The sequence below is a fragment of the Alligator sinensis genome, unplaced genomic scaffold (assembly GCF_000455745.1).
Source record: "Alligator sinensis unplaced genomic scaffold, ASM45574v1 scaffold299_1, whole genome shotgun sequence".
In the NCBI taxonomy this organism is placed as follows: domain Eukaryota; kingdom Metazoa; phylum Chordata; order Crocodylia; family Alligatoridae; genus Alligator; species Alligator sinensis.
Window position 1 is genome coordinate 1,515,542 of NW_005841981.1, and position 26,795 is coordinate 1,542,336.

The following is a 26,795-nucleotide window of genomic DNA, read 5'->3' on the forward strand; positions in this document are numbered from 1 at the left end:
CACTTGAACTCTAAAAAAAAACAAAACAAAACAACAGTTGGGTTGCAAGTACAGTTAATTGTATTTAAGTTGCATGTTTACATCAAATTTACAAACACTTGCATGTGCTTATCTTTATACATGAGTAGTGCCAGTGACAAGTAAGCAAATACATAAGTGAGTGGAGGTTAGCCTGAGAGCTAGCCTACGCTAAAAAGTTGTCAATTTAGCTATACCAGCATAGGTTTACCATCAGTCTTTCCTAATGTGGACATGACTTGCTGCTTTTGCTTGTCTGGTTTATACTAGTTCCCCAAACAAAATAAACTGAACCCCTCTATAGCTACTTTTTCAGTAGGGCTTGGCTTTACTATAAAATTGTAGTTACAAAAAACAAACAAACCCATGCTCCTAAGCAACATTCCTATATTGGCACAAGTCTCAGACCTTGTCTAGATGGTAAGATTGCTGAAGCAAGGATTGTTCATTTTTTGTATCTATACCTTCAGTATCTTTAGCCCAAGCAGACTGAGTGGGCATGAAGTTCCACCCATACAGATAAGACTACGGTCCTGAGTGGTGCAGAAGTAGCAACAGTGGTTCAGGACATCAGTTCTCGATGTGACTGCGATTGTTGCAACAAAATCATCATATTTTATGGATTGCGACCTCCCTGGCATAAGAAGTTGATGGTATTGTTTAGACTGAACATCCAGAACTTGAAGAGTCTTTTGAAACAGTGGAAGTCTCTGAGGTCTGAGGTGGGTCTCGGGCCATTGCTCTTTTTCGAGATCAGGAAGTAATAGGATGTTGGGATGGACTTGTGCAGATCTGAATGGCATTTCTACTGTGGAGGATATCTAGTAGCAACTGGATACAAGTTGTGCCTATCACTGCATTAGATTATTGCAATTCTTTTTTTAAGCTAGAAGACCAGTATCCATCGCTTAGTGACTCTTCCCTTTCCATGAGAACCACCAATGCACTCTTGGCATGCCTCAGACAAATTACTTCAGTGGAGATTAGTAGCAATCTGGAGTTCAGAGCGTACCTGCAGCTGTCAGTACTCCTTGGATTTTTTAGTTGTTCTTTACTTACACGTTTGGGAAAGCCATACTATAACTTAGGGCTGTGTGAAGCTTTGGTCTCTGATTTGATTCGGTGGCTAAATCTCCAAATCCAGATAAAATCAAGAGACCCTTTAATCTCTCCAAATCGAATTGGACCCCTCTGAATCGATTTAGAAAGATTTGGCAGTTCAGACATAGACACAGCTTTAAATGTTTTTTCTATATACCTCAAGATACCAGGTGGCTTGTGAATGCTGAGATGCTGGGGCGGATGGGCTGGTACCTTCTGGGCCGGGGGGGCACCTGGGGTCCCCCCGCAGCTGAGTGTCAAGCCAGGGGGACGCAAGGGGGTGGGGGCAGCGTGCTCCCCAGCAGACCCAGAAGTACTTCCGGGTTCACCACCAAGCACGCCGGGGGAGGGGGCACACTCCTGTAGGACGCTCCATCTGCCCCACCATTGCAGCATTTACGAGCCGCCCCAGTACATCAAGGTATGTAGAAAAAACATTTAAAGCTGTGTCTATGACCGAATTGCTGATTCTCCAAATCAGCATTGAATCTCCAGGTTCAGATTTGGCCAAATCGAATTGGGGACAGCGATCCAAATCAATGAATCATATCGCTGTCCCCGATTTCAGGCCAAATTCGAATCAAATATGGCCTGTTTCGCACACCTCTACTATAATCCATATTTACTTAAGAACTGAGCACCTACTGTTCTTCTAGTAAAGTACAGCATGCTAATCCCCCAACAAGAAGGAACGTACAGGGGCTCTCGAATAAAAGAAAAAAAGAAAAAAAAAGTGCACTTTGGGTTGTTGTGGTGGGTTTTGGGGGGTTTTTTTGGTGGGGGGTGGGGAAGGGGTTATCAGTAGTCTTGTATCCTTTGACAGTCACCTCAGTGTATTTGTGCTACCTGCCCATCTACCTTTTACCTTTGCAGTTCTGCTAAAATGACTCGGGATTCAAGAGTTTGGGGGAGAGAACTATTAGGGGCTGCAGGGATGTGCTCCCCAGTGACTTTTCTGAAGGTCACTCTGCAGTTCATCATAAGGGGTGCCAGTCTGAAAACCACATTTTTAATTGTGTTCACTTACTTCAGAGAGAGATTGCTGTGGCTGCAAACAGGCATTGTCCTTCTGCTACCATATATACATATATTTTTTTTTATGGCAACACAAAACCTAAGCAGACAGGTGTGGTGATGCCACAAATACCCCAAATCATGGCTGCAACCATTTTAAATTATATAGTTTGTGCTGCCTTTTCTTGACAGTCGTCTGTTCGCTTATGCTGGGAGAGCATGGTTCCGCAGCACTGGGCAGACACTCCTGAGACTTGAGGGGCCCCATCCTGTAGGACAGTGGCTGTGGGCACCTCACACCAACCTGGGGTGTGTATCTGCAGGTGTTAAGTGAAAAAGCCCATGGCCTTCCCTACTCTGCACTTGCAAATGAGCACCTTGGGAATACACCTGCCAGTGCAGAGTGGGGAAGCTGGGTTCTCCACTTTGTGCCTTCAGAGGAATTCCCAGGGCATGTGTCTGCAGGTGCAGAGGGGCCCAGTCCTGCAGAGGGATTCGCAGGTTGCATGTCTGCAGGTGATAGAACCTTTGGCTGGTTTCCCACTTGCAGATGCAGGCCATGACAGCCTGCAGGGGATTCCCTGCGTGTGCCTTTCACACAGCCTCACCCCAGGTACTGCCTGCAAGCCTGGAGGGGGTTCCCCCCTCTGTGCTTGCCCAGGACTCTGTGCCACACACATCCATGCTGCTGCTCTCCAGCTTGGGGCACAGCACCCAGGGCTGTCATCCTGCAGGATCAGATCCCCCCCCAAAAGCCCTGGAAGCAGCAAGAGCCTGACCCTGTGGGACAGTGGCCCTGGGTGACATTGGTAGACTGCAGAATAAAGCAGATCAGCTCTGCCAGAATACATCTCAGCACAACTGATGTCACTCCAAATACAACATCTGTTTATGCCCTATATGTAATAGAATTGCATTTAAGTACCAACAGAATCCCAAGTTGGTTTATAAATATGAAGGAATAAAATATGCAATGCTTCATTTGGCACTGAAATGCCCTGGGATTGGATATAAAACACAGAAATGGCTTAACAGCGTGCAGCAGCACAATACCAGTAGAGTAGGACAAGTGAATAATATCCTGTACCAGGTGAAACAGAACTGGTTGTACCCTGATGATGACACATGCTGAAGCATTGGAATGATTGAAGGACATTTTTAAAAGCCTTATCCCTGGAAGAAGTAAACTGACTAGAATGTGATAGGACCAGTTCCCTTTGAATCTTCCTTGGGACATCTTCAAAGCATAGTTGGAAAAGAACTTCTACACCCTTTAGATACCTGTTTTAATTCTTGAAGGGACAGGCTGATTTAAGGCTTCCCTAAGGCAAAGTGCCTATTGTGAAATATTTTTCCAAGCTTGGTCAAAGAGGCAGCACACTTGAAAGAACAAGATCATGATAATCCTGTCAAATTGCTAGTCCATCACCATGTGAGTGAGAGGAGGTAGTGAAGGTTACCCAGCCATTGACAAATGCAAGGAGGCCTGTGCTACATCGGGAAATAATTATAAAACAAGGACGCAGAGGTCTAATTGTTGAGGATTTGGATAGTCTCAAATAGAGGAGGGTTGAGGCGAGCAGAGGAAGCAGCACCTCCTAGAAGAGCCCTGACCACACTTGCGTTATGAATGAGACTTCTCTGGTTTCTAGCTGACTTGGCAAAGAATCTCTTTGAAGTGAGCCTGTCTTTATGTATAGTGGAGAAGGAGGTCTGACAGGCATGCTATGCATTTGCTGTTCTGTAGCAAAGGCTTCTCATGTTATGCATAGTCAACTTCATTTTCACACTAATCCACTGAGACCTTTACCATTACGCACTACTGAAAGCTTGCTTGGCTTGTAACTTAGTGCCAGTTTAGCCTAACCACTATCAGGTGCCCCTGTACTCCCTGCTGTTTGTCTTCTTAGTTAGAAGTCTGGAAGAAAAAGTTTAAAAACATATTCAATGAATGACCACTGACTCTACAAATGGGCTCACAAGAAATCTACCCTCAGTTTACAGAGGAGAAAGCATACCTGACTTTCACACCACCTTCTGTCCTTCCGTCTCGTGTGTTGCTGTATTGTTTTTTGTTTCCCACAGGGGAGTGTGATAGAGTTGGTGCTTGTAAAGAGCCAAGTACTTGAAATCTGTCATAAATGAGCTTGGTGCTTAAGAGAGGTTCAGCACAATTGTGCTTAGTGGACCAGATCCTCTGTTATGAAACTGGCTTAGCTCCACTGTACCGTGTGTGGGAATTTTTGAGAAGTCTCTTAAGAAGGGAAATACTGCAGTTTTCCTTGCATTAGTATTTTTGTCCCTGTTGGAGATGTTAATAAGGAGAATCCTTATCAAATGGGAAGTGATATGTTCAGCAATGTTTTTGTTTGTTGTTTTTGCATTGCTTCATATCAAGCTAAAATGTTGCCAAAACAGTTCACTCCTGAACCTGTGGGACTTGAGACCAAAACAAGGTGTAATGTGGGTCTTATGGTGCTGAAGGCTTGGTTGCTGTTGCTGCTGCACCTTGCCTATGTACAGATGGGAAGACAATAGTCCTTACTCTGCATTAGTGGATCTGAAATTGGAATTCTGGATCTGAATTCCAGTGAATTCTAGTGGATCTGAAATTGGTAGATTCTGGTTTTTAAAACTGGTCACCCAGTACAAGAAACTTACTCATAGAAACATACAGCTGGTACCAGATAACCTGTCTCTATGTTCTAAGCATGCAGTGAAAATATATTTTATATTTTTAGATCGCTTTGTAAACATTTAATCTTTTGAGCATTCTTATAAGGCATAAAGTGTTACCCTCACTTTGCAGATGGAAGAGAATAAGAATGTATGGTGAAGGCTGTTAGGCCCTTGCAACTGAATTGGGGATTTAAGTGAGTTGCCACAAAGAAGTGGTGGGGCCAAGATGTGAATTTAAGAGCTCCTGGGTCCTAGAATCTTATGTAGTCCTTAAGATTTAAGCTGTTCTTCTGCAGTGTTGCACAGCACAGTTTTTTGCTGGTTCCCAAGAGTAGCATTAGAGTAATTGTGGATTGTATTTGTGTTGAGGTGAAAAGAGTAGCTTAGGTTGACCTGATCTGTGCTTTGATCACTTGCGTTAAAACCTCTAACCACTTCCTTCCCCCAACTCCCACTTTGCTGGTTGTATAAATTAGCCTTGCTTATCACTTATCTGTGTAAGTCATGGGATCAGCTTCATTGTATTATTTTTTCAAATGCTGCAGCTGTGCTTCACATTAATGCAGTGACTGAAACAGAGCTATTTCAGGTGGGACCTTTCCAGACAGTGGTTCAGTTTCATTGTATTTTTTTTGCTTTTCCATATGGCTTAGTGTTCTCTTGGCCTTAAGTGCCTCTCTGTAGTACCTAAATATCTGCGTCTTCTAACTCTGGTTTGTGCTGATTTTTTTTTTTTTGTCTTGGCATCACTCCAGCATTTGTTTAAAAAAGAAAAAAAAAACCCTAAACTTCTTCTTAAAATGTTTTTGTGTGTGTGTGTGTGTGTACCATTTGCAATTTTTGCTGATGGTACAAAAGCCAGTGGTGTAGACAACTTCAAGTTAAAAACTAAAATGTGGACCTATTTAATATTATATAATAAATAATATTAAATAGGTCCACATTTTAGTTTTTAACTTGAAGTTGTCTACACCACTGGCTTTTGTACCATCAGCAAAAATTGCAAATGGTGAACAGCTGAACTATATATAGATTAGAACCATCCCAGAAGTCTGAGTTTCCACTTAAGTGGAAAGTTTAGATCTTTTCTCGCATTACCTCAGTTAGAGAGAACCCATTTCAATGGAGAAAACTACTCTTGTGCCTTAGTCTACCTTCTTAAATTTTTGCCAACCTGTACCTGCCAGTATGTGAGAAGTTTTTGTTTGTTTTATTTCCTTCCTTGTAGTAATAAACCTGGATCATGCTTTGGTAGCAGTCTACTATTCTGAGAAATGGTCTGTTTTCTCAAATCGTCCGGTTTTTGTGTGCTGTGCACAACCCAGGGTTGGCATTTCTGTCTTTGCAAATCAGAATTCTTCAGTTCTCTGTTAATTTGAACTTCTGGGTGTCAGCCTACTTATCGTTACCTATGTAAATAGCTTTATGGTGGTTTTTAACAAACTGACTTCTGAATGCTAACCCAGTAGCAGTTCAGGAAAGTGATCAGATCTGTAGGGCTAAGTACAGACGGTCAGAAAGCCCGAGGCTGAATTGATTTAGTCTTTGCAAGTTAGTTTAAAATGCACAGATTAAATTGAAACAGAAGTGAACAGACATTTACCTTGGATTCAGGAAATGCAGCCACATGCCTCCAGTGGCTCAGGCCAGAATCCCGGGGCGGGGGCAGCTGCTGGAGCACAGCTCTCTGGCTGTGTGTTTACTTCCTTTTCCTGCTGCTCCCAAGGTCTCTGGGATTTGCAATCCAGAGTTACAGCAGCAAGACCCTTCAGGGTTGCTCACCACTTCTTCCTGCTTCCAGGTGCCTCTGGGATTTGTAGTCAACAGTTGCAGCCTGCAGTAAGTTTGAGTGGGGGAAGAGGTGTTTTAACCCCCTCCCTGGCCCCAGATCCCAGCAGGGGCTTGCATGGGTGGGGGCGGTACTCCCCCATATACTAAGCTGGATCCACAGCTGGGTTTGCCCCCCACCTTTGTCAGCCAGCTCTCACTGCTCCAACTAGGGAGCAGAGGGGCAGGCCCAGCCCTGCTCTATTGCAAAGCATGCTGGGAGGCTGTAGGACTCTGATTTAACTCGGCCACTTTACTCCACCACTCGTCCTACCCCCACCTCCTTCTCAGCCAGCCAGAGCAGCGATAGTGTTCTGGAGAGGGATGGGGCCAACCCTGCTCGCCCAGCCTAGCCCAGCCCAGGGTTGCAAAGCATCCTGGGATGCTGGGGGTCTGAGTTAGTTTGAACCAGGAAGGGTTCTGGGACAGAAGTTGCATAAACTGGTTTGACCCAAATCAGTTAGGTCTCATACTACATTCTACCAGGCTTACCTTAAACCAGTTTCAGCCATTTAGAATATGGTTTATGTGCACTGAACATCTGTTCTGTTACAGGTTTAAACCAGTTTCTGATGACTTAAACCGGTTTATGTGAAACTTCTGTCTGTAGGCTTAGAGACTGCTTGGAAACTCAGGGCAAAGCCATGACAGAGAACTGAATTTGCCTTTAATTTACCTGACACATCTAAAACTGACTATGTTAGCATCTGTATCACCAAGATGGATATCTGTTTAGCCTAATACATATGTCATGCCTCAGGAACAGAATAGTTGCTATGCTCCTCATCAGGGTGCATGGAGTTAAGAAATGGAGAGATGTCTTTCCATGTTCTGTGTAGTTCACCTTTTAAGGTTCACTGTGCAAATTTCAGCAGCTGTGTTCTTTGTTCCCCTCAAAGTTAAGCTTTAAACAGAGGGCAGAGAGGGATACCATTCTCTTGGTCTTTGTTTTGATTTTGAAAATACTGTAATATACAAAAGCAGGCACTTCCTTTAAAAAAAAAAAAATCAGAAACCTAAATCAAAATAATTTATAAGGAATGAAGTGTAAGGTCTCTGCAAGACAGCATAGTGTGGGTGTCTGGTGTGACAAGCTACTGCAATTCTGGGAACAAAAATAGCCTTGGCTCCTGCACATGAGGAGTGTTCTTGGAAACTTAAAGATGCAGTACACAGAAAACAAGAGGCATTGCAGTTTTGTAGCTGCATATGTCGCACCCATGCTTTGTACTCGGAGACTGAGAGGGAAAGTCATGGCCAGCACTTCTGCACTGCTGAAAGTTTGCAGGCTCCAGGGAGTGCAGCAGCTATGAGGGTAGACGGGCAAATGTAATGTGCGGGCCTATCTAATCCCAGAAAAAACACTGGTGCACTCTTGTCGTCATCCCACGTACCTACTGAATGTGCAGTTCACAAATAACCTTGTGACTTTTAAACAAACAATAACATGTGTGGATAGCTGGTGAATTCTGGGGATTTAGGGCATGATTCCTATAGCCCTTATTCATGCAAGCTGTTCCACTGGCTTCAAGGGGATTACTCGCCAAATGAGAGAGGATTTCAGGACAAGACCATGAAGGGCTTCTTTGCAGCCTGTGCTATTTATCCTCCAAAACATGGGGCTGGGGTTCTGCTTTTTGTTGGGTGGATCTAGGTGACCTTTTTCAAATCTGGCTGTTTGAAGTTAAGCTTCTAAATTCATGTTTTGGTATTATTTAGACTCCTGAAAGTTAGTCCACTATTATTTAGAAGTGCTGAACTCTGAAGTCAATACAAGCTGCAGTTGCACTGAACCTTTGAATATCTGGCTGCTTTACATAGGTTTGAGAGCCTATTGGGAAAGAGAACTTAGTGTCTGATGTTAAAGCATTGGGCTATAAATGCTACTGAAAGAAAAAGGTGCATGTGTGTGTTAGCTCTCACACTAACTCTGTGTATCCAAGTTTGAAAACTTCGACCATGTGGTTTTTATATGAATTAATGCAGTCTTTGAGCCTGCAACAAGACACAGTAAAACTCTGCTAAACTGCTGTATAGCCTTCACCAAGTCACTCTGCATTTTAGTCTCATCTTCAAAAAGTAAAGTATAATGTTTGCATAAATTCTGTGCATTTAGGTAGTATGAGCAGTGAAAAACCGTGGCTCTTAGTCCAAATAACCTAAATCTATTCTGGGATATTGGAAACGGTATATAATCTGAAAATGTTCAAAAATCATGTTTGGTTTTGATTTAATTGGGGTTATTTTAAAAAGCCCTCAGGATTTTAGAGAATACTCAGTTCACATTTTCAATCTTTATTCTGAAACTTTGAGGGCTATTTTTTTTTTTTAATTAAAGTAAATCACTTGTTTACAGAAGCTGGAGCTTCAGCTACCACAAGATCTGAGAATACTGAAAAAGAAGGGCACTAAATACAATGACATGTTGACATCTTAGTCATGACCAGAAGCTATCAGCTGATGGTCTACCCCTGAAATGAATGTAGTTGCCTTGCTACATTCAGAGCAGAGGTTGGTAACCTACAGGCTTGTTAGCTGGATGCAGCCCTTGGACATGGGGCTCTGGTGGTTTTTGGCAGCGATTGCTTTATCCCAGTGCCATTGTGGGGAGAAGCAGTGGCTGTGGGAGGTCTCCTTGTGCCACTGCAGAGAGAAGCAGTGGCTGCTGGACCTTTCCTTGCAATGTTGCGGATAGAAAAAGCAGCAATGGCTAAAGCCGGGTCTTAGCATGCACCTGAGTGCCCACCTCCAACCCAAATTTCAGCCCACAGACAGAAAAGATTGCCAACTGCTGGGCTAGAGGATGTGTATCCATATTGTACAAACCACTACGCTCACAGTCCCTCTTAGCATGGAGACCAAGGATTTGAGCATGGAGAGCGAACTGTCCTTCTAGCTCAGGAACTGGTCTTTCCTGGTTGACTAGAAAAGTAAAGGTGGGGGGGAAGGGGCCCACTGCATGGCTCACATTTTTTTACTGTTCTGAGATATTCCACAGCCCTTGAATTCTAAAGGAGCTCCAGAAGGTCAGTGTCCTTCTGACATTGGTGATTCAAAGTGAATTCAGTACAGATATTGGCAGAATGTGCTGTGGGTCTCCATGGGCATTTAAATGGCAGACTTCAGTTTTCAGTCTGGCACTCTCCTAAGCAGTACATTTAGGAGGGGAATGAGCTGGTGTCATCCTCTAGCTGAAATACTATTTGCAATTTAGAATTGGAAAGATTTATGTAACACAGTATGATCAGTTTGGCAGCAGTTTGGGGCAAGTTTGGCATAGAAAGTGACCATACCGGTTCCTCCACCAGTTCTTCCTCCACCTATGTGAAGCATCAAGAATTCATTTTTTCCATTTGTATTATTTGTGTTTATAGATCTTAAAAATCTATAAACCTATGCCGGAGGACTGGAAGAGGGCCAACATGGTTCCCATCTTCAAAAAGGGGAGGAAGGAGGACCCGGGAAACTATAGGCCAGTCAGTCTTACCTCGATCCTGGGCAAGCTGTTCGAGAAAATTATTCTGGCACACATCCAGGAGGGGCCAGCAGGGAAATGCATGCTCAGGGGCAACCAGCACGGGTTCATCAGCGGCAGGTCATGTCAGACCAACCTGGTGGCCTTCTACGATCAGGTCACTAAATCATTGGATGCAGGGGTAGCAGTGGATATAGTCTTCCTGGACTTCCGGAAGGCTTTCAACACTGTCTCTCACCCCGTTCTCATTAGGAAACTGGGGGACTGTGGCGTAGACACCCACACAGTCCAATGGGTCGCCAACTGGCTAGAGAGCCGCACCCAGAGGGTGGTAGTGGATGGGTCCTTCTCGGCCTGGAAGGACGTGGGCAGTGGGGTCCCGCAGGGCTCGGTCCTCGGCCCCGCCCTGTTCAACATCTTCATCAGTGATTTGGATGAGGGGGTGCAAAGCACCCTGTTCAAATTTGCTGATGACACCAAGATGTGGGGGGATGTGGGCACAATAGAAGGGAGCAACAGGCTACAGTCGGACCTTGACAGGTTACAAGGATGGGCGGAGAACAGGATGGGGTTCAACACAGACAAGTGCAAGGTGATGCACCTGGGGAGGAACAACCGGCACCATACCTACAGGCTGGGGAACTCCCCTCTTGTCAGCACGGAGGTGGAAAAGGATCTTGGAGTCATTATTGACTCCAAGATGAACATGGCTCGGCAGTGTGGGGAGGCGGCTAGGAAGGCCAACTGTACCTTGTCGTGCATCCACAGATGCATTTCAAGCAGGACCAAGGAGGTGATCCTCCCCCTCTATGCAGCACTGGTCAGGCCGCAGCTGGAGTACTGCGTCCAGTTCTGGGAGCCGCACTTTAAGAGGGATGTGGACAGCATCGAGAGGGTCCAGAGGAGGGCCACTCGCATGATCAAGGGACAGCAGGGCAGGTCCTATGAGGAAAGGTTACGGGACCTGAACCTGTTCAGCCTCCAGAAGAGAAGGCTGAGGGGGGAATCTTGTGGCCTGCTATAAACTAGTCAGGGGGGATCAACAGGCACTGCGGGAGTCCCTGTTCCCCCGAGCGCCGCCAGGAGTGACCAGGAATAACGGTCACAAGCTGGCGGAGGGAAGGTTTAAGTTGGACATCAGGAGGCGCTACTTCACGGTCAGGACTAGATGATCTGCCTAGGTCCCTTCCGACCCTAGAAACTATGAAACTATGAAAATAAAAAATAGTTTAGAAATAGTTTATCCTATTATCTAGTATATTGTAAGCTAAAAATGAATTGAACTTTTGCTTCAGGCTTTTTTGTCCTAGTAAAGGTGGCTCTTCTTATGAAAGAAGAAATAGAAGAAAGATTATGACGGATGATCTAGTTCGGGATGGTCTTGCTTGGAGCAGGGGATTGGACTAGATGACCTCCTGAGGTCCCTTCCTGATTCTATGAATAGTAATCAACCTGTGGTTTTAAAGGCTGATTTTAAAGTATTTTAATACAAACAGCTGCCACAAGAGGGCAGCAGCTCACCAGGAACATGGAAACCCCCCACATTTTTTTTTTTATGTTTATTCTTATAAATCTGGTAGTAAAGTTAGTATTTAACACTCTAGAAATACAAACTAAAGCTGAATATATGATGTAAATATAAGTTTACAGATTGGCTTTAAAGTGTTAATTTCACATTCCTCTTCTATTATTTTTGATTGATTACATTTATTAGTGTAGCTGCTTAGACTGCTAGATGTGTCAAACTACTCAAATATATATATATATATATATATTTTTTTTTTTTCAGGTTACATTTCGGACAAGAATCTATCACTGTAATATTAACAGCCAAGGAGTGATTTGCCTGGACATTTTAAAAGACAACTGGAGCCCAGCACTAACTATTTCTAAAGTTCTTCTCTCCATCTGCTCACTTCTCACAGATTGCAACCCTGGTAAGTCTGTTGCAGCCTGACAGATAACATTTGTAATGTTATTGCTCACCTGGCATTTTAATAGCTCGGGCCCTGATTCTGAACTGTTCGAGTCGAAAGGAACTGTGGCGTTTACTGCATTGCGCATAGCAGCATCAAGCTGGTGATTAGAACTTCTGTATGCTCAAGGTCACCTGAGTACTCTGTTGCCTTCAGCAGATAATAGAAGTTTGTTTGATACTTTGTATGTCGGTAGCATAGATCTGTTCTTAAGCTGTCCTATAAAAAAGCAGCAAAAAAGCTTAGATCCTCATCCTGTCAGTGGAAAATCCAGCTAAAAGAAATGGTGTTTTTAATGGTCTGCACTAATGCAGACATCTTGAGTTACAGTAAATTGATAATGAAATATCTTAAAAAAAAATCTTCCAGAATAAAAAATGATGAAAATAAATAGGGCCAGCAGCTTACTTGCAGGATTCAGTTCAGATGTATACAATGTTATTCAGGAACATAGATATAGATGAAGCAAATATGTATATTAGTGGGCTCCAGCAGCCTCTGCGTCTTGTGTATCAGTGTCTCTGCACTTCAAAATGGTGGCAGAGGTGCTTTAACTAATGCTTGTTCAATGAGCTTTAGTTAAAGCACCCCTGCCACTGTTTTGAAGTGCAGTGACAACGTGTAGAGGGTGCACATGCACCCCCTCAGAGCACTGGTGCACTCCCTGACTGGCCATGCTCGCCACTTAGGTGATGGGGGGGCAGGTGGGAGTGCTGGTGCCCCCTTGCAAGCGCCAGCCAGGGAGTGGGAGCACCGTGGTACTCCCAGAAGCATCTGCAGCGGTCGGCTGCCTCAGTCAGCTGCAGGGGGACCCCCCCAGTTAGAAAGATTGGCCATGGGGACCCCCCCCCCAGTCACTGACTGGTTGCTGTGGGGGCATGTACCACCCCCCTGCCCCTCCCCCCCCAAGTAAGGCAACACCAGTCGCCCATGAGCATGGGGATGCTGATGCAAGAGATGCTGTAAGCACTAATTACAGCAGCTCTGAGCTGCTCTAAAGCATGCCCCCCACCTCCTGGAACAGGTGTAAAAAATAAATAAATAAATAAAAATGCCCAGAGTGTTTAAGCGGTATTCTTTTTCTTTTCCAGCTGACCCCCTGGTTGGAAGTATTGCCACTCAGTATATGACAAACAGAGCAGAGCACGACAGAATGGCCAGACAGTGGACCAAGAGATATGCTACATAAATTGGATTTTTGTCAAACTCTTACATTATTTGTCTGTGATGGAAAGAGCTGCTTATGATTTTGAAGGGGTGGGGGGCAGGGGTGGGTGCTGGTAAAGAGTAGGGTATTTCTATAACAGATTTTATTCAGTCTTTTATTTCCTAAGATTTTGTTGTTGTAACTTAAGGTATCTTGCTACAGTAGACAGCTAGAATTGGGAATAGCATATTTTAAGACTGTCATTAGTTCAGCAATATTAGCTCGCATATAGTACCGAGAAGAATGTAAACTTCTTAGACATCTTTTGGTTCAGTTGCTTAAGATATGTATAAGATTAAAACAGCTTAATTTTGTACAGGTACATATGTTGACATTTATGTAAAAGTTCTTTCAAAACTACACTTTTTTTTTTTTTTTTTTTTGTAAAAAGATGTGGGGATTATGTCCCCTCGGGAGGGCACGTTGGTATTTAACAAATCATTTTAAAAGACTGTCATCTCATGATATGATATGGAGGAGTGAATATATGGCCTCATATAGGAAATGAGAAGTAGTTAATGTATTATTTTATAAGCCAATCTACCTTTGTGAAAAGAATAAAGGTTTTAATCGGGACTTATGGCAACCTGTAGTGAAATACCTTAAGCTGTTTAAATGTAAGGCGTGGAGTAGGAGTCACTCAGTGGATTGGTTGTATGTCGTGGGCTACTTAAGTCTGCATTTGTTACTGTGCTAATAAAAAATGTAAAAAAATGACTTCAGCTGAGTCATCTGTTTTGTCATGTTACCTAAACCAGAGGAATCAGGGAACGGGGCGGAAGGGAGGGGTCTGTAGTTAATGCCACCTACCACTTCCATTTTGGGGAGGCATTTCTAGATGGGTATGTTCTGATACCACAGGAATTTTCTGGCTGTATACTGTGAACCTAAAATGGTCCCCATGACATCCCTGTCCCCATATTCCTGAATCTTCCATTCCTTTTATCTTTCAATCTTCCTGCAACATTGGTTTTGGAGCTCTGCTGTTTAACTGGATGTGCAGTGTCTACAGTTGGAAAGGTGTGGGGTACTAAGGAAGGGCAGCAGATTAGGAGAGTTATCCATCTGCAACAACAGTAATGGGTAACAGCTGTGCTCCTAGTTGAAGGGAGAAGAGCAGACTGAGGGGGAGAGAGCATGGTAGCATGAAACAAAGAAAGAACAAAAAGCATGGAACTTGTGAAGCGAGTGGGGGAGACTAAAAGAGCTTCAGATTCATTCCCGAGGATGCACTGGATACACATTCAGCAATGCCACTTGAAATTACGGACCCTTCATTCTTAGCCACCCATTGAGAGCAAAGTGGATGAATAAGGGTGGTAGAGTTAAGATTATTTTTAATATAAACTGCTATATTTTTACATTTCTACATTGCTTAACATATAATTGAATATTCATCTGTCTTTCATGCTTCATTACCATACTTTTAATTGGAAATGTTTTAAACTCTTAAATTATGATGAATTTAACGCTTCACTTAGTCTCCAGAACCTACATTTGTTAGTACTGTGGTTACTACATTAGTAACATCCACACAGAAATCAGGTTTAGATACTAATTAAGACTCAACCCACACAGGCTCAAAGCCAGCCTTTAGGCTCAGCCTGGAAAGTGGTGGTGCACATTGACATTGTTTCAGAAGCTCTGCAAAGAAGTGACTCTTAAATGCAGTTCTTCCCCTGCACTGAGTCAGACAGCAAGTTCACCTCCCTCTTCCCACCATATGTGCAACTAGCCTCTGGCTGGTGGGAACTGATTCAAGGCTCATGCTACCCCCTGCTCATTTGCTCACAGGATGGAACTACATCCCCTCCCTGCAGAGCTGTAATCTGAGCAGCCTTCACTGAGCAAAGAGATTAATAGCTGCAAGAGAAGAACTGGACTCTCCTTTTGAGTTTATCATAAAGCAGACATGGCACATGCCACTCCTGCCCCTTCCTTGCTCAAGCTCACCTAGTGCTCACTGCTCCCAGGAATTTGCCAATTCTGTATTGAAGCTGAAATGCACTGCAAACTTTGCTCTCACCCAATACCAGCTGTTGTCTGGCTCAGTTACATGACTGGGTAACTAGGCATGGGACTGCAGTATTCAGAAAGGACACCAGACTTTTGTGATGAAAAGGCAGTAGAATGAACCCCTAAAAGAAAGGGAGGGTATTTTTTTTCAAAACCCCAGACAATCCCAGAAACCAGTTTGACCAAATAAAAAGGTGTAGAATTTTTATAGCTTGTGTGGTACTGCATCCCTTGTTAGTCACACTGTCCAATCCCTGTTCCCTCATCCCTTTATTAGAAGCTAGTTGCATGTGTCCAAGTAGAGCGGCAACTATGATGCTGATGGAAAACTGACACCAGAAGCCACTTGGCTGCCTCCTGGCACTGAAGGGGACCAACAGTGGAAATCCCAGTAAGGACGAGAATGCCATGCAGCGTACTTCTTACAAACCTTTGCAGCCCTCCATATGATTCAGGGTCCACAGTACAGCCTTAGGTAGGGGTAGTTGCTCAATAATTCTGTCCACTCCCATAAGCCTTTCACAAGTGTGAGCTTCTTGGATTTAGCTCACGGTGTCAGACATTCTGCCCTTCAGCACATGGAGCTGCCTGCTCCAGTACTGGTGAGCTAGAGTAGCTGGAGGCACATCCTGCTGTAGAACTCAGGGTCCCTGGGCTCTGCTGGCCAGGGCCTTCAGTAACGTAACCTTGCTTGCCAGCAGCTGCTTGCCACATTGCCACCACCACAGCAAGTGGCTGCTTGCCCTCCTGCTGCCAGCCCGTACTGGATCTGCTGCATTTGCCAGCCCTGCAAGTCGCCCTACATTGGATCTATCCCACAAGATGCCCTGCGATCCAAATCCAAACTGGGGCCCCCCTCTACAGGTGCAGGTAAAGGCACAATGGGATCTAATGCCCAATTCACACAATCATGCCTCCTGCCATGCCTGATCTCAGGCTCCCCCTGCACTGGCAGGAAGCAGTCTCCTGTAGTTAGGAGCCCCACACACCCCGATTAAGGGGCTCCCTGCTCCAGAGACAACCCACACACCCTACTACAAAAATCTCCCAACCTTGGCTGTGCAGGGAAACCCCTGTGGCTGGAGAATCTCCCCTACAGCCATATTCCAGCCCCACGAGTTTCCCATATCCCCAGGCCTTAGGGATTGAGGGTGCAGGAAACCCCTGGACCCTGGGATCACACCTGCTATGATCCCTAGGGCTCAAGGGTTTTTTGCTGGGCAGGGTACACCCCTGTGCCTGGGAGCCCTGTGTCAGCTGACAGGGCTCCCAGCAGCAGGGGAGGTGCTGCTGCACATGCAAATTAAAGCTCACTAGAAACCAGCTATAAAGTTAGGACACATTTTTGAGGTCTAACTTTATAGCTAGTTGGAGCTTTTTATGGCGTGATAGCTACTTTGCACATGTTGCTTGTCTCCAGATAACTGCGCAATTAACACAGCTACAGTATGGAAGAAATTGAGAATCACTGTTATAGAGCAACAAGTCATGTCCCTATCCCAAATGGACTGCAGAGTTTGGTAGCCTTCTGCGCAGGGAGATGCACTGAGTTCACATGCAATCATCAGGAAACTGAGAAGCAGTGTTCTACTGTTTCCTTGCAAAGTAACTGGCTAGGCTTGAGGAGGTAGTGCCATAGTTCTTATTAGTGTTGCAATAGAAACCATTGCCAGCTTCTAAGAAAATTGCAGGAACTTGCTCATTCAAAAGGAATAGCAAATGATTGCTGACTGTTTCTCTTGTCATAGTTCTTGAGCTCAAACAGTGATCCTGAACAACCAAGTTGAGCAAGGGGAAGAGCAGGTTGATCTAAATGCACTATAAAGACTTGCATCATTTGGTAAATTGTTCTCTCATTACTAACTGTGACATCATTCAGACTCTGCCTTATGTTGATACCATTTCATAGCAGAACACTGCTGAAGACACCTGGTTTGGATGTTTAATGCAGCTAGCTAGTTTTAGCATGTCAAAATACTGATTAGTCTCATTGTACTATCATGATTTGACATTGTGCTGCTTAAATTATCATGTAAGATTACTGGAAGAATGGCAAACCTTGCTCTTCAGTTTATTTGTTTTCCATACACAAAGAGCATCAGTTTGTATGATCAGAATCAAAGACCTCTTGATTTTTTTGTCTCTATGGAAATGGCCTTTCTGCTGTAGTTTTGCTCTTGTTTGCTATTTTCAATTGTTCCTATTGCTGACAGGTACAAATGGAAGAGAATACTCCTGCAGCACAGGCTGGTCCACTTGGAGGGTCACATTCAGGATGATGTGCACCTGCTTATGGCCAAGAGTATTGCAGAGCCCTCCTGGTGAGCAGTTTGCATCTAGATGTCTGGCTAGAAGGAGCAGATCTTATACTCTTTATTCCCTTGCCGGAAAATGCTTCATACTGTTCTTTTTCTGGGCTCTTTCACTGCATTCAGAATGTGAGCTACCAAAATTTTACTGTAGTGGATTGCAGCCCTTCCAGAAGTTTAAGCCTCGTTATATCACATATTCTGTCAGTGAAGGTGTCAGCAATATAAACATGACCAGTATGTGCTGACAAGTCAGTTTTTGCTTCAGTTAATGGCCAAAATAGACGGGAAACAGAGCGACAGCCATGCCGTCCTCCACAGCAAAGGATAGAATCTGTAATTGGTGCTCAAGCCTTTCTGTTTTGTTCAAAGCGTAAGCATAAAGATCACTTCCTGCATTGGGTCAAGCTTATGGAGGCCACACATGGAAGTACACATTTTCAGCCTTTGAGTATTAGCATCAAGCCAGACCTAGTCTAAGATCTCTAAAGACATGCCACTGCCTCCACATACTGGTAGCAATATTCTCAATGGCCAAGCAAAGTTTGGTATTTGTAGCTTCAAGTCTCTTCCCTCTCTTGCACGGCTGCTCTGGCCCCAGCCTCCTGAAACATCACTGCCGTCTATGACCGTGTGTTAAAAAGTGAAAAACAGGAGCTGGACCGATACCACAGATTCTCATCCCAAACCAAACCCTTTTTTCTTTTGTTGCAGTCTGGAGCACTTTTAACTAGAGAAAGGCAAGCAAACCTACAGCTGCATGCTGGTCAGGTAGTATAATTGTAAGCTTGTTAACCTAAGACAGGCCATGAAATGACTGTGCTTTGGGAACAGTCACTAACGTTGTGCATTTTGCTGCTGAAGTGTGCTTTAAACAGAGCTTCCTCTTATAAAGAAACCTCCACAGTGACCACTGCACCATTTTCACAAAGCCACTCTGTGTTTTTAAAACCCCAGCCACCAGCTGTTTTCCAGGAAAATATTTTAAAGAAAAAACCCTTCTGTCCAGGAGCTTGCTGATTTTTAATATTGCTTCAGAAAAACCATGAGAAACAAATGGCTGAATAGGTCCTGGTCATTACTATCAGCAGTGGACAATTCAAACAGCCTTTCCTGGAAGAAGGGTTTTTAGTTATCAGAGTTATTGCCTTTGTTCTTCCTCCCAGGCAGGGGAAATGCTGATTTGTTCTGGGACTGGGAGAGTTTGCTGGTTAAAAAAGTGAAAGGCTCTATCAGCGTTCTCCGATCTGTCACAGTCACTTCCCACAGTCTCACTTTCTCAGCCTTTGCCCACTGCTGCGCTACTTCTGTTTCTACTTGTCTTTGCTCTGTGAGGTCAGTTTTGTTTCCTAAGACAACAATTGTCACCTAGAAGGAAGCAAAAATAGGAAATAAAATTATATTAAAACAGTCATTCTACAACAAAAAATGTTAAACAATATGTCATACAAAAAACTAGAACTCTTGGTTCCAAAATGATACCTTTTATTAGACCAACTGGAAAATGGCAAGAAAATTGTCCTTTTCTGCAAGCCTTCAGGATCAAAGTCCCTTCGTCAGGCTCTGGGAAAAGTGTAGATGGTACAAGATGGTAAAAAGTCCCCATAGGTAGGAAATAAGCTTCGTTTTTGCACAGAGAGAGATGAAGATGGAAGTCTGTCCCTCTGAGAGTCTTTGTGAGCTGTGTTGAGTAGCTCTTTGATGTGTTGATCAGGTAGAATTCCTTCCCTGAAGGTGTCAGAGGGGAGGCAGGGAGGCAAAAAAAGTCATTGTAGTTCTGCAATGAAGTTTAAAATCCAAAATCGGCCGAAAGCTTGCAGAAAAGGACAATTTTCTTGCCATTTTCCAGTTGGTCTAATAAAAGGTATCATTTTGGAACCAAGAGTTCTAGTTTTTTGTATGTCTTTTTGTCTCAGACCAACACAGCTACCAAGTACACCCCTTAAACAATATGTAGCAGTTATGCAATTCAACATCTGTTCTTGTTAACGTTCATTGTGAAGTAGAAAATTCAAACCTGTGTCTCACTCTGGGCACTCATAATGTGTCACTCAACCCAAGTCTACACACATCTGAGTTCCACGAGCATACCTGTTATGAGCCTACTCCTCTAGTCAATTTTACCTTCACCTAATGCAAACTAGTTACACTGCCACCCAGTTGCCAAGAGCTTTAATAGCACCTGCAGCAGGCAGCCTATTTGGGGCAGCTGGCTATGTGTCTGCTCCTAGCTTTGGAGTAAGATGAGAAGTGGGGAATAAATTACTTCACAGCAATTGCGTCATGCATCCACACCCAGGCCAAGTCAAATGCTACATGTTTCCCAGGGGGGAAAACATACAGCTCAACTCTTTGTTTGGGATTTGAGATTTGTCTTGCACTTGTGTTGTCATATGTGAATGACAGAGTCATATTCATACTCCCCAAATCAGAACAGCAATTTTACATCCACTCAGGTGAGTAACAACAGATGGTGTCATGCAGCAGAGAGCAGTGCAGCCTCCTGCTTTGAATTCCAAATAAAGGGAGCACAAGGAAACATGTTACTGGTTGATGTTACTACAGGCATTAGGACTCTTCGGAAGCATAGCCCCTGCAAGTCTTGCTTGTATGCGAAGACCAATATAGTTTCAGTGGAATTTAGATTATGCTCTTGCAGTGGTTTGCAGTCTAAACATAGTGTTAGGGCAGGAAAGGCTGAAAGCAGAAATGACTACTTCAAATTACTAGTACTGCTTAAACTTGTACATTTAAGCTTAAAAACATTAAGTCGTTCACTTGAATAATTTCACGTTTTAGTAACAAGCAAGGAAATCTGTCTGTACTTACACTAAGCACTCTAATCCCTGCTAGGTGTTCTCTGCGGACCCAACTCAAGCCTCCTACTACAACCTGTTAATTCTAACTCTCTCCTGATGCTTTATTTTCCCATTCCTCCTCCCACCACCAGCAGTTTTCAGTGTAGCCAGGCCCAACTATACTTTCCCGTTCAACAGACTGACTCTGGGATGCTTTATGCCTCCTGTTTTCTTCCCGACGGAGCATGACTCTTCAGTTTCTTAGAACAGAAGAGTTTTCTTGCCTTACACTCTGTTCCTCAGACATTCCTTTTTAACAACATCAAGACTGCTGCTTTATCAGCAAAAAAAGACAACTAGTGTTCACAGTATGGTGCCAGGCAGTGTGTGTCAGGGCCCTCAGACATGCCTCTGCTCCACCCACGCTACCTCCTAGACCAGAAGCAGTACATCTGCATTCACACAAGTGCTGCTAGCAAGCTAATTGGCACTGCTAAGTGAGACTACCATTTATCCCATCCAAAGCCACCTCCACATTGCTTCTCTCAGATAAGCAACAGAGGTATACATCTGAAAGCACCTCTCCCTGGCATGCTGTACACTATGTAGACATAGAATTATTTTAACTTTTATTGTGGGGGTCACCAGTTCATCTGTGTAATTCTTAGCCAAGATCACAATCTTTCATCGCTCATAGAGTTAAAGCAAAAGCAGCCAATATGTGGTTTTATCAGCCCAGAAAACAGAAGAGAAGGGAGGAGAGGGAATACAAAAACACAGATTACAATGCCTCTATTTAACATCTTCTGCAACCAACTCAGGAAATAAAATACTCAGCAATGGTCAATGGGTCTGTCACTGCATGTCATCAAGCCATTATGTGAGAAGCAAGGGTTTGTTTGGGGGAGTGTGTAGAGATCATTTATTGGACCAACTGCATAGTTGGGAGAGAGATTAGATAAACTCTTGGGCACAAAGTACTCCAGCTTGTCTAGGATCTTTGCCAACTATAGTTTGTCCAAAAAAATATATCATCAAAAACCCTTGCTTCTGACGTATTTCCTGGACCATCATAACTACAACACTCCAACCTGTCAAGCGATTAGCCTGTCCTCCCCTACCCCCATTATGATTTAAGTATTAAATAAGCTGTTTTGCATTCACTAGTATGACAGCTACTTAGTGTTATTCAATTAACTTCCCACATACATTTTTTTAAATGACTGAAGTTTTGTTTTAGTGTCCTATAAAGCTGTTTAGCAGGGAGAAAAGAAAATGGTAAACATTAGTGCCCTGTGCAGATGATATTTGGCTAGTGGTGCTGAAACAATTTATCAGTTGAGAACACTAGCTGTTTCCTAAAGGGAAAACACAGCAGTCATTTCACACAGCAGAACCAATTTTACAGACACATCAAAATACATTAGAGCCTCCCTGGTAATTAACTAATGTCTAGGAAACCCACTGTCAATTAGAGCATTTGGTAAACTAACAAGTACAGCTAAAAACAAAAATTGTTTACATTTATTATTGTGTGCTTTAATTTTTGGTGTGAATACCAGAACTATTTATAAATTATACTATTATCCATTAAGTAAAGTAAAGTAAAGTATCATTAAGCAGGGTCTCCCTTCAACTATTTAGCTCTTGCTCAGAAATTAGGGCAAAATATCCCTTTTGTGCAAGTTAAATAGCACATGAGATTTTCCCAAGAGGAAGCTTTCCTGCACAGGAGATCATTCAAGATTGTGAGAAAACCTGCTTTTCTTTGTATGCTAGTTTTGTTTCATAACTTAAGTTCCTAGTAGACATAGCCAAGAAATTATTAAGGCATTGAGCTTTTACCTCTTTTTTGTCTCTAAACGCATCAATCTCTCTTTTGAGTAGTTCTACTCTCTGGAAGGATTCAAGGCTGTTCACAGCATACACAAGAACAAAGCCATCAGCAACAGAGATGTAATGCTTTGGCAGTTCTACTTCTTCTTCCAGACCTCTAGTGTCGTAAAGGCGTAATTGTTCCTTTACTCCTCGATCCGTTTCAACTGAAGCCAAATATACATCTTCCAGTGTTGCACCCTCTTCCAGGCCTGCTGTTTTAACAAAGAGGAGTTATTGCTTAGGCTAAAATCTGTAAAGTAATGGCATAAATATTTAGCCATACTGCAGTAAAACCATTCACGTTTATGACTTTCAGTAGTGCATTTCAATCTCTTGTAAATATTGTTTTTGGATGAATTGACCAGACTTTTAATTCAGACCCTTTTGACTTTTGAATTCAGACTTTTGAATTCAGACCCCTCAGTCAAGATTTTATTCATGGAAAAACAGTATGGATATTTACAAAAAAAACACACATATCCAGGATATGAATGTGTGCAATTGTATGCTATGACTTTTCATGGGCATAAATTTATGATGGCATAACTTGCATGACCGTCCCACAGGTTTCTCAAACCGTGCCCACCCACTACGTAAGAACTGAGCTAAGTATGTGATGTGCTGGCCTTGCTGCAGAGGAGCCAGCATCTGTCTTCAGGCACCATAACCAAGCTCCCTCTGGCATCAGAGGCTAGCATCCTTCAGCTTAGAGTTGTACATTAATCCACAAGTGGAGGCACAGAGAAGCATGCTTGAAGTCAGTGGGACTACATGTGAGGTTACCAGCCAACAGGTGGAATGGAGACACATGATACTACAAGTAACAAGGCTGAGGAATGCTTAAGCCCGGACATTATGTAAGTTGAGGAGAGAAGGGAATCTGATTTCCTGCTTTTAGAACCAGCTTCAAGTTGTCAAACAAACCTTGTACTACTATCATTTTTGTCTCCCTTGAACAACTAGGTATATGCACTTTTTTTGTTTGTATAGGGTTAGTCCTCATGGGTACTGGCTTTGTTTGTTTTTAAGGCAGACAATACTGACACATTGTTTCAGAAAACACTAGGGACTGTCTGGACTGTGAAAATAAGGATTTTACAATGTTCAGTGACACTATTCAAAACACTTCAGACTGAAAAGCTGAAGCATTCCACCCCCACATATGCTGGTTATTTCCTTAGCTGCATGCAACATTAGTTTGCAGAAAAGAAATACTATTAGCTTTCCTTGCCTGCATTTCATCTCCCTCCACCTCATCCTCCTTCCCCCTTGTAGTCTTCATAAATCAAACTCCCATTAGGTTCATGGCAAACTCTGACCAGACAAATTTATCTTGCCTCCAAATATAGCCATGCTGATGTGAAGGCACAAAACTAATAATAGGGAAGACTGGAAAAAGTGAATAAAGAGGGAGAGTGTAAAATAAAGACATAGATCTGATTCAGAAAAGTGGTAGCTAAAGAAATTGAAGGCATTTTTAAATACAGCTGAACAGTAATGGTTCTCTTGCTCTCTGTCTCCAGTCACATTGTACAGAGATGCGCATAAGATTTAGCCTCGTTAATCGTTATACCAGCAAAAAGGAAAAGACCCTAAACAGTTAAAATCTCTTTAAAAAAAAAAGTAATAAAGCTCATCTTAAAGTTGTCTACTAAGATACTTTACACAGGTTATCATCACCTTGATGCTATACTTCAATGCATGGATCTTGAAAACTTATCCACGTGCTTCTATGGAAATTTCTCCCAGCCATCAAAGCAGCAATAGGACATGACTGGGCAGCAATAGGACATGACTGGGCTAACATACAGAATGGCAAAGGGAGAGAATGAAAACTAACAAAATAAAGTTTTATGGTGGAAGGTTAGGACTGTGGGAGCAAGTGTACATGGAAATGGAATAAGAATCTCTTTTGGTCATAGGAATTTACATATCACTAGTGCCAGCAATGGGCTAAACATATCCAGTGTGCAAGTGGCACCCTACATGCTGCTCATACAGAGGACTTAAATGGCAGATACGCATGATGCTGACTGTTCAGACAGGGAAAGGGATTTCATCAGGTTAAAGTAATTCACCTCTGATAATACAGTGGAAACCGTGTTGCTAACAATGTTCACAGTTGCAGTTAGTTCTATCCCCTTGTACAGTGTGTACCAACCAGCACTAAAAATTATGAGAGAATGGAAAGGCATTAGTTACTTGGCTTAAGTTTTAGGCAAGGATGAACTACATTGCTGGGATCATACAAGAACGTGGGCAAATTTCATCCACTGCATGGCTAAGACTGCTGGAGTTTGATGTTAGGGATTTTTATTAATTTAGATTTAAGATGAAATGACTGTACACTGGGGAATCCCAGAGCATGCATGGAGCTGGAATGACCTTCGCAGGATTTGGTTCAACTCAATCCAGGATTGCAGGATCAAGAAGAAGCAAACAAAGGCCAAAGGAGTATTATCCTCACTGATTTAGTCTAATATTGTAACCCACAGTTCCATGCATTTAAAACAATTTTTGTCATTAGACTGGAAGAATGGTCACAGCTTTGTCCGAAAAGCAGTTCTGAGTTAAAAACAGAGCTAACGCTGCACAAGTCAGATACAATAACTTATGGATAGTCACTCTCTGCACACTTAAGGTTTGCCAAACCGAAATCCTAACCAAAATCAAAAAACCATCCTTGGTGCTTGAAACTTAAGTTCCAAGTCTGAAGACAAATCCAGGAAGATTCTGTCTAATCAGAGGTTCAGTTGCAATAGTTTTCCAGGGCCTTCACTGGAAATACACCCTGAGCACAGTGGGGTTTCTTTTGTAGTCAGAAGGCAGAGATAAGGAAAGCAGAATTGTCAGCAGAAGAAAGGATGAGCATTTCAGTTCTCATAGGCAGTAAGCTGTGGCAGAGATAGAGGCACCACAAGCATTTCCAGGTACAGGAATGATTTCTGGCTAAGCCATCAATTCACAGAGAAGTCATTTAAAAAAACAACTTTCCAGATGTCCCATATGGAGAAATCCAGCAGTCAGCTTTCCCATTTGCTCTCTCAAGGTAAGTCAGGCTGAGGAGCACCAAGTGATGTGTAATTCACTCTCTACCTACCTCCTCTTGGGTGAAGTGTTCACTGCCTCAACCAGAAAGAGAGCTGGGAACAAAGCTGAGGAGAGAGGAAAACAGAGACTGACCCTTTCCCACTTCCATACACAATGGATAAGCAGGCTGAGGAACAGTACAAAACCTGGCTGTGGTGTAATCTGGGAACTGAACTCCTGTCACCTGTTTTCTCCTGTCAGCTGTCACAAATGATAGCTGAAAAAAGAGCTTGCAATTTGGCCTGAAGGTAGATGAGGGATTTTCTACTATGTTAAAAAGTATTATTTGTAAATCCAGTGAGATTTAGTGTGCATTAAAGAGCATTTATTAAATGTACAGTTAAATGTAAAGGAGGTGCATCTCAGAGAAGGTCCCTGCTGTTACATAAGCATTTAACGAGTAGCTCCATAAATAGCTCTCATCAGCTGCACTTGACTTTCTTCCTGCCTCAGTTACTAACAGCAGCTAAGAACAGGAAGTAATTAACGGCAGTACGATAAGCATCACCGTCTTAGCCATCCTGTTCAGACACTGGTGCTAACCAGCTCATTCAGAGCAAGTCAGATGGGAGATGAACAAACCGAAACCTTTTCCTTGCCATTGAGCTCACTGGGCCCGCTGCTCTCCCACAGCAGCTCCCAGTTACGCCAAGCGGCAGCACTCAATACGTGTATCGCTACAGCTAGAGGAGACCCCTGGTTAGCACCATGCTCCGTCCCCAGCCAGCAAGGACAGAGGCCTTCTGCTTTTGAGGAACGAAACTCATTAGTCCAAAGGTCTCAAATTGCAAATGCCCGCCTGCCCAACTTGTCCCAATCAGCCCAAGTGACAGCACCCCCTGCCCCCAGCCACCTCCCGTTACCCCTGCCCATCCAGAGCCTCCCGACGGCACCTCTTTACTGCCAACGCTGGAGAGGACGGAAACGGGACGGCGGGAGACGGGAAGGAGCAACGGCCTGAAGCGGCAGCCGGGGACATGGAGGTTGGAGACATGGGGGACCTGGCGACCCCGAGGGCCCGGCTGCCCGTTGCTCAAACTGAAGCTGGCGAGAAACCAGCGAGGGAACTGCTGCGCGTTTCCAAGCAGTATGTGGCGACCTGGCCAGCTCTTTGGATAGCTGGGCAGCCACATTTTAGGCACATAGCGATGACTCGGCACGGTCTACTTTTATGGCGCAACTCGTGGGCGATCCCCCCCCCGCACCTGCGGTCGGATTACGTTTGTGGCATGAATGGCGGGCGGCCCCTCTGCACCTGTGCTCAGTCCACATGTATGGCGCGATTCACCAGCCAAGGCGGCGGTGATTCCTTGGCCTGACGAGTGCGCAATACATGTAACGTGTGGCAAGGCCGGGGCGGCGCCGAGGGGGCCGGGACCCGCCGCCCCAACCCCCCGCGCTCACCGG

General features: G+C 43.8%; 2 protein-coding genes across 3 annotated transcripts in view; one reads left to right on the plus strand and one right to left on the minus strand.

Annotated features, from left to right (window-relative positions):
* LOC102380731 (ubiquitin-conjugating enzyme E2 E1) overlaps positions 1 to 14,011 on the plus strand; it is a 57,970-nt gene extending 43,959 nt beyond the window's left edge. For both annotated transcript variants that reach the window (XM_006021186.3, XM_006021190.3), the window contains exons 4-5: positions 11,904 to 12,051; positions 13,182 to 14,011. In XM_006021186.3, coding sequence (XP_006021248.1) covers positions 11,904 to 12,051; positions 13,182 to 13,279 — 246 coding nt within the window. In that variant the 3' untranslated portion in view covers positions 13,280 to 14,011. The remainder of the gene's footprint in view (positions 1 to 11,903; positions 12,052 to 13,181) is intronic.
* Positions 13,639 to 23,238, minus strand: NKIRAS1 (NFKB inhibitor interacting Ras like 1). The gene is made up of 3 exons (XM_006021200.2): positions 23,223 to 23,238; positions 22,266 to 22,510; positions 13,639 to 18,990 (listed from the first exon to the last, which is right to left on the minus strand). The coding sequence occupies exons 1-3, from the start codon at positions 23,236 to 23,238 to the stop codon at positions 18,751 to 18,753; spliced, it is 501 nt and encodes a 166-aa protein (XP_006021262.1). The 3' UTR covers positions 13,639 to 18,750.
* Between the last annotated feature and the right edge of the window lie 3,557 nt (positions 23,239 to 26,795).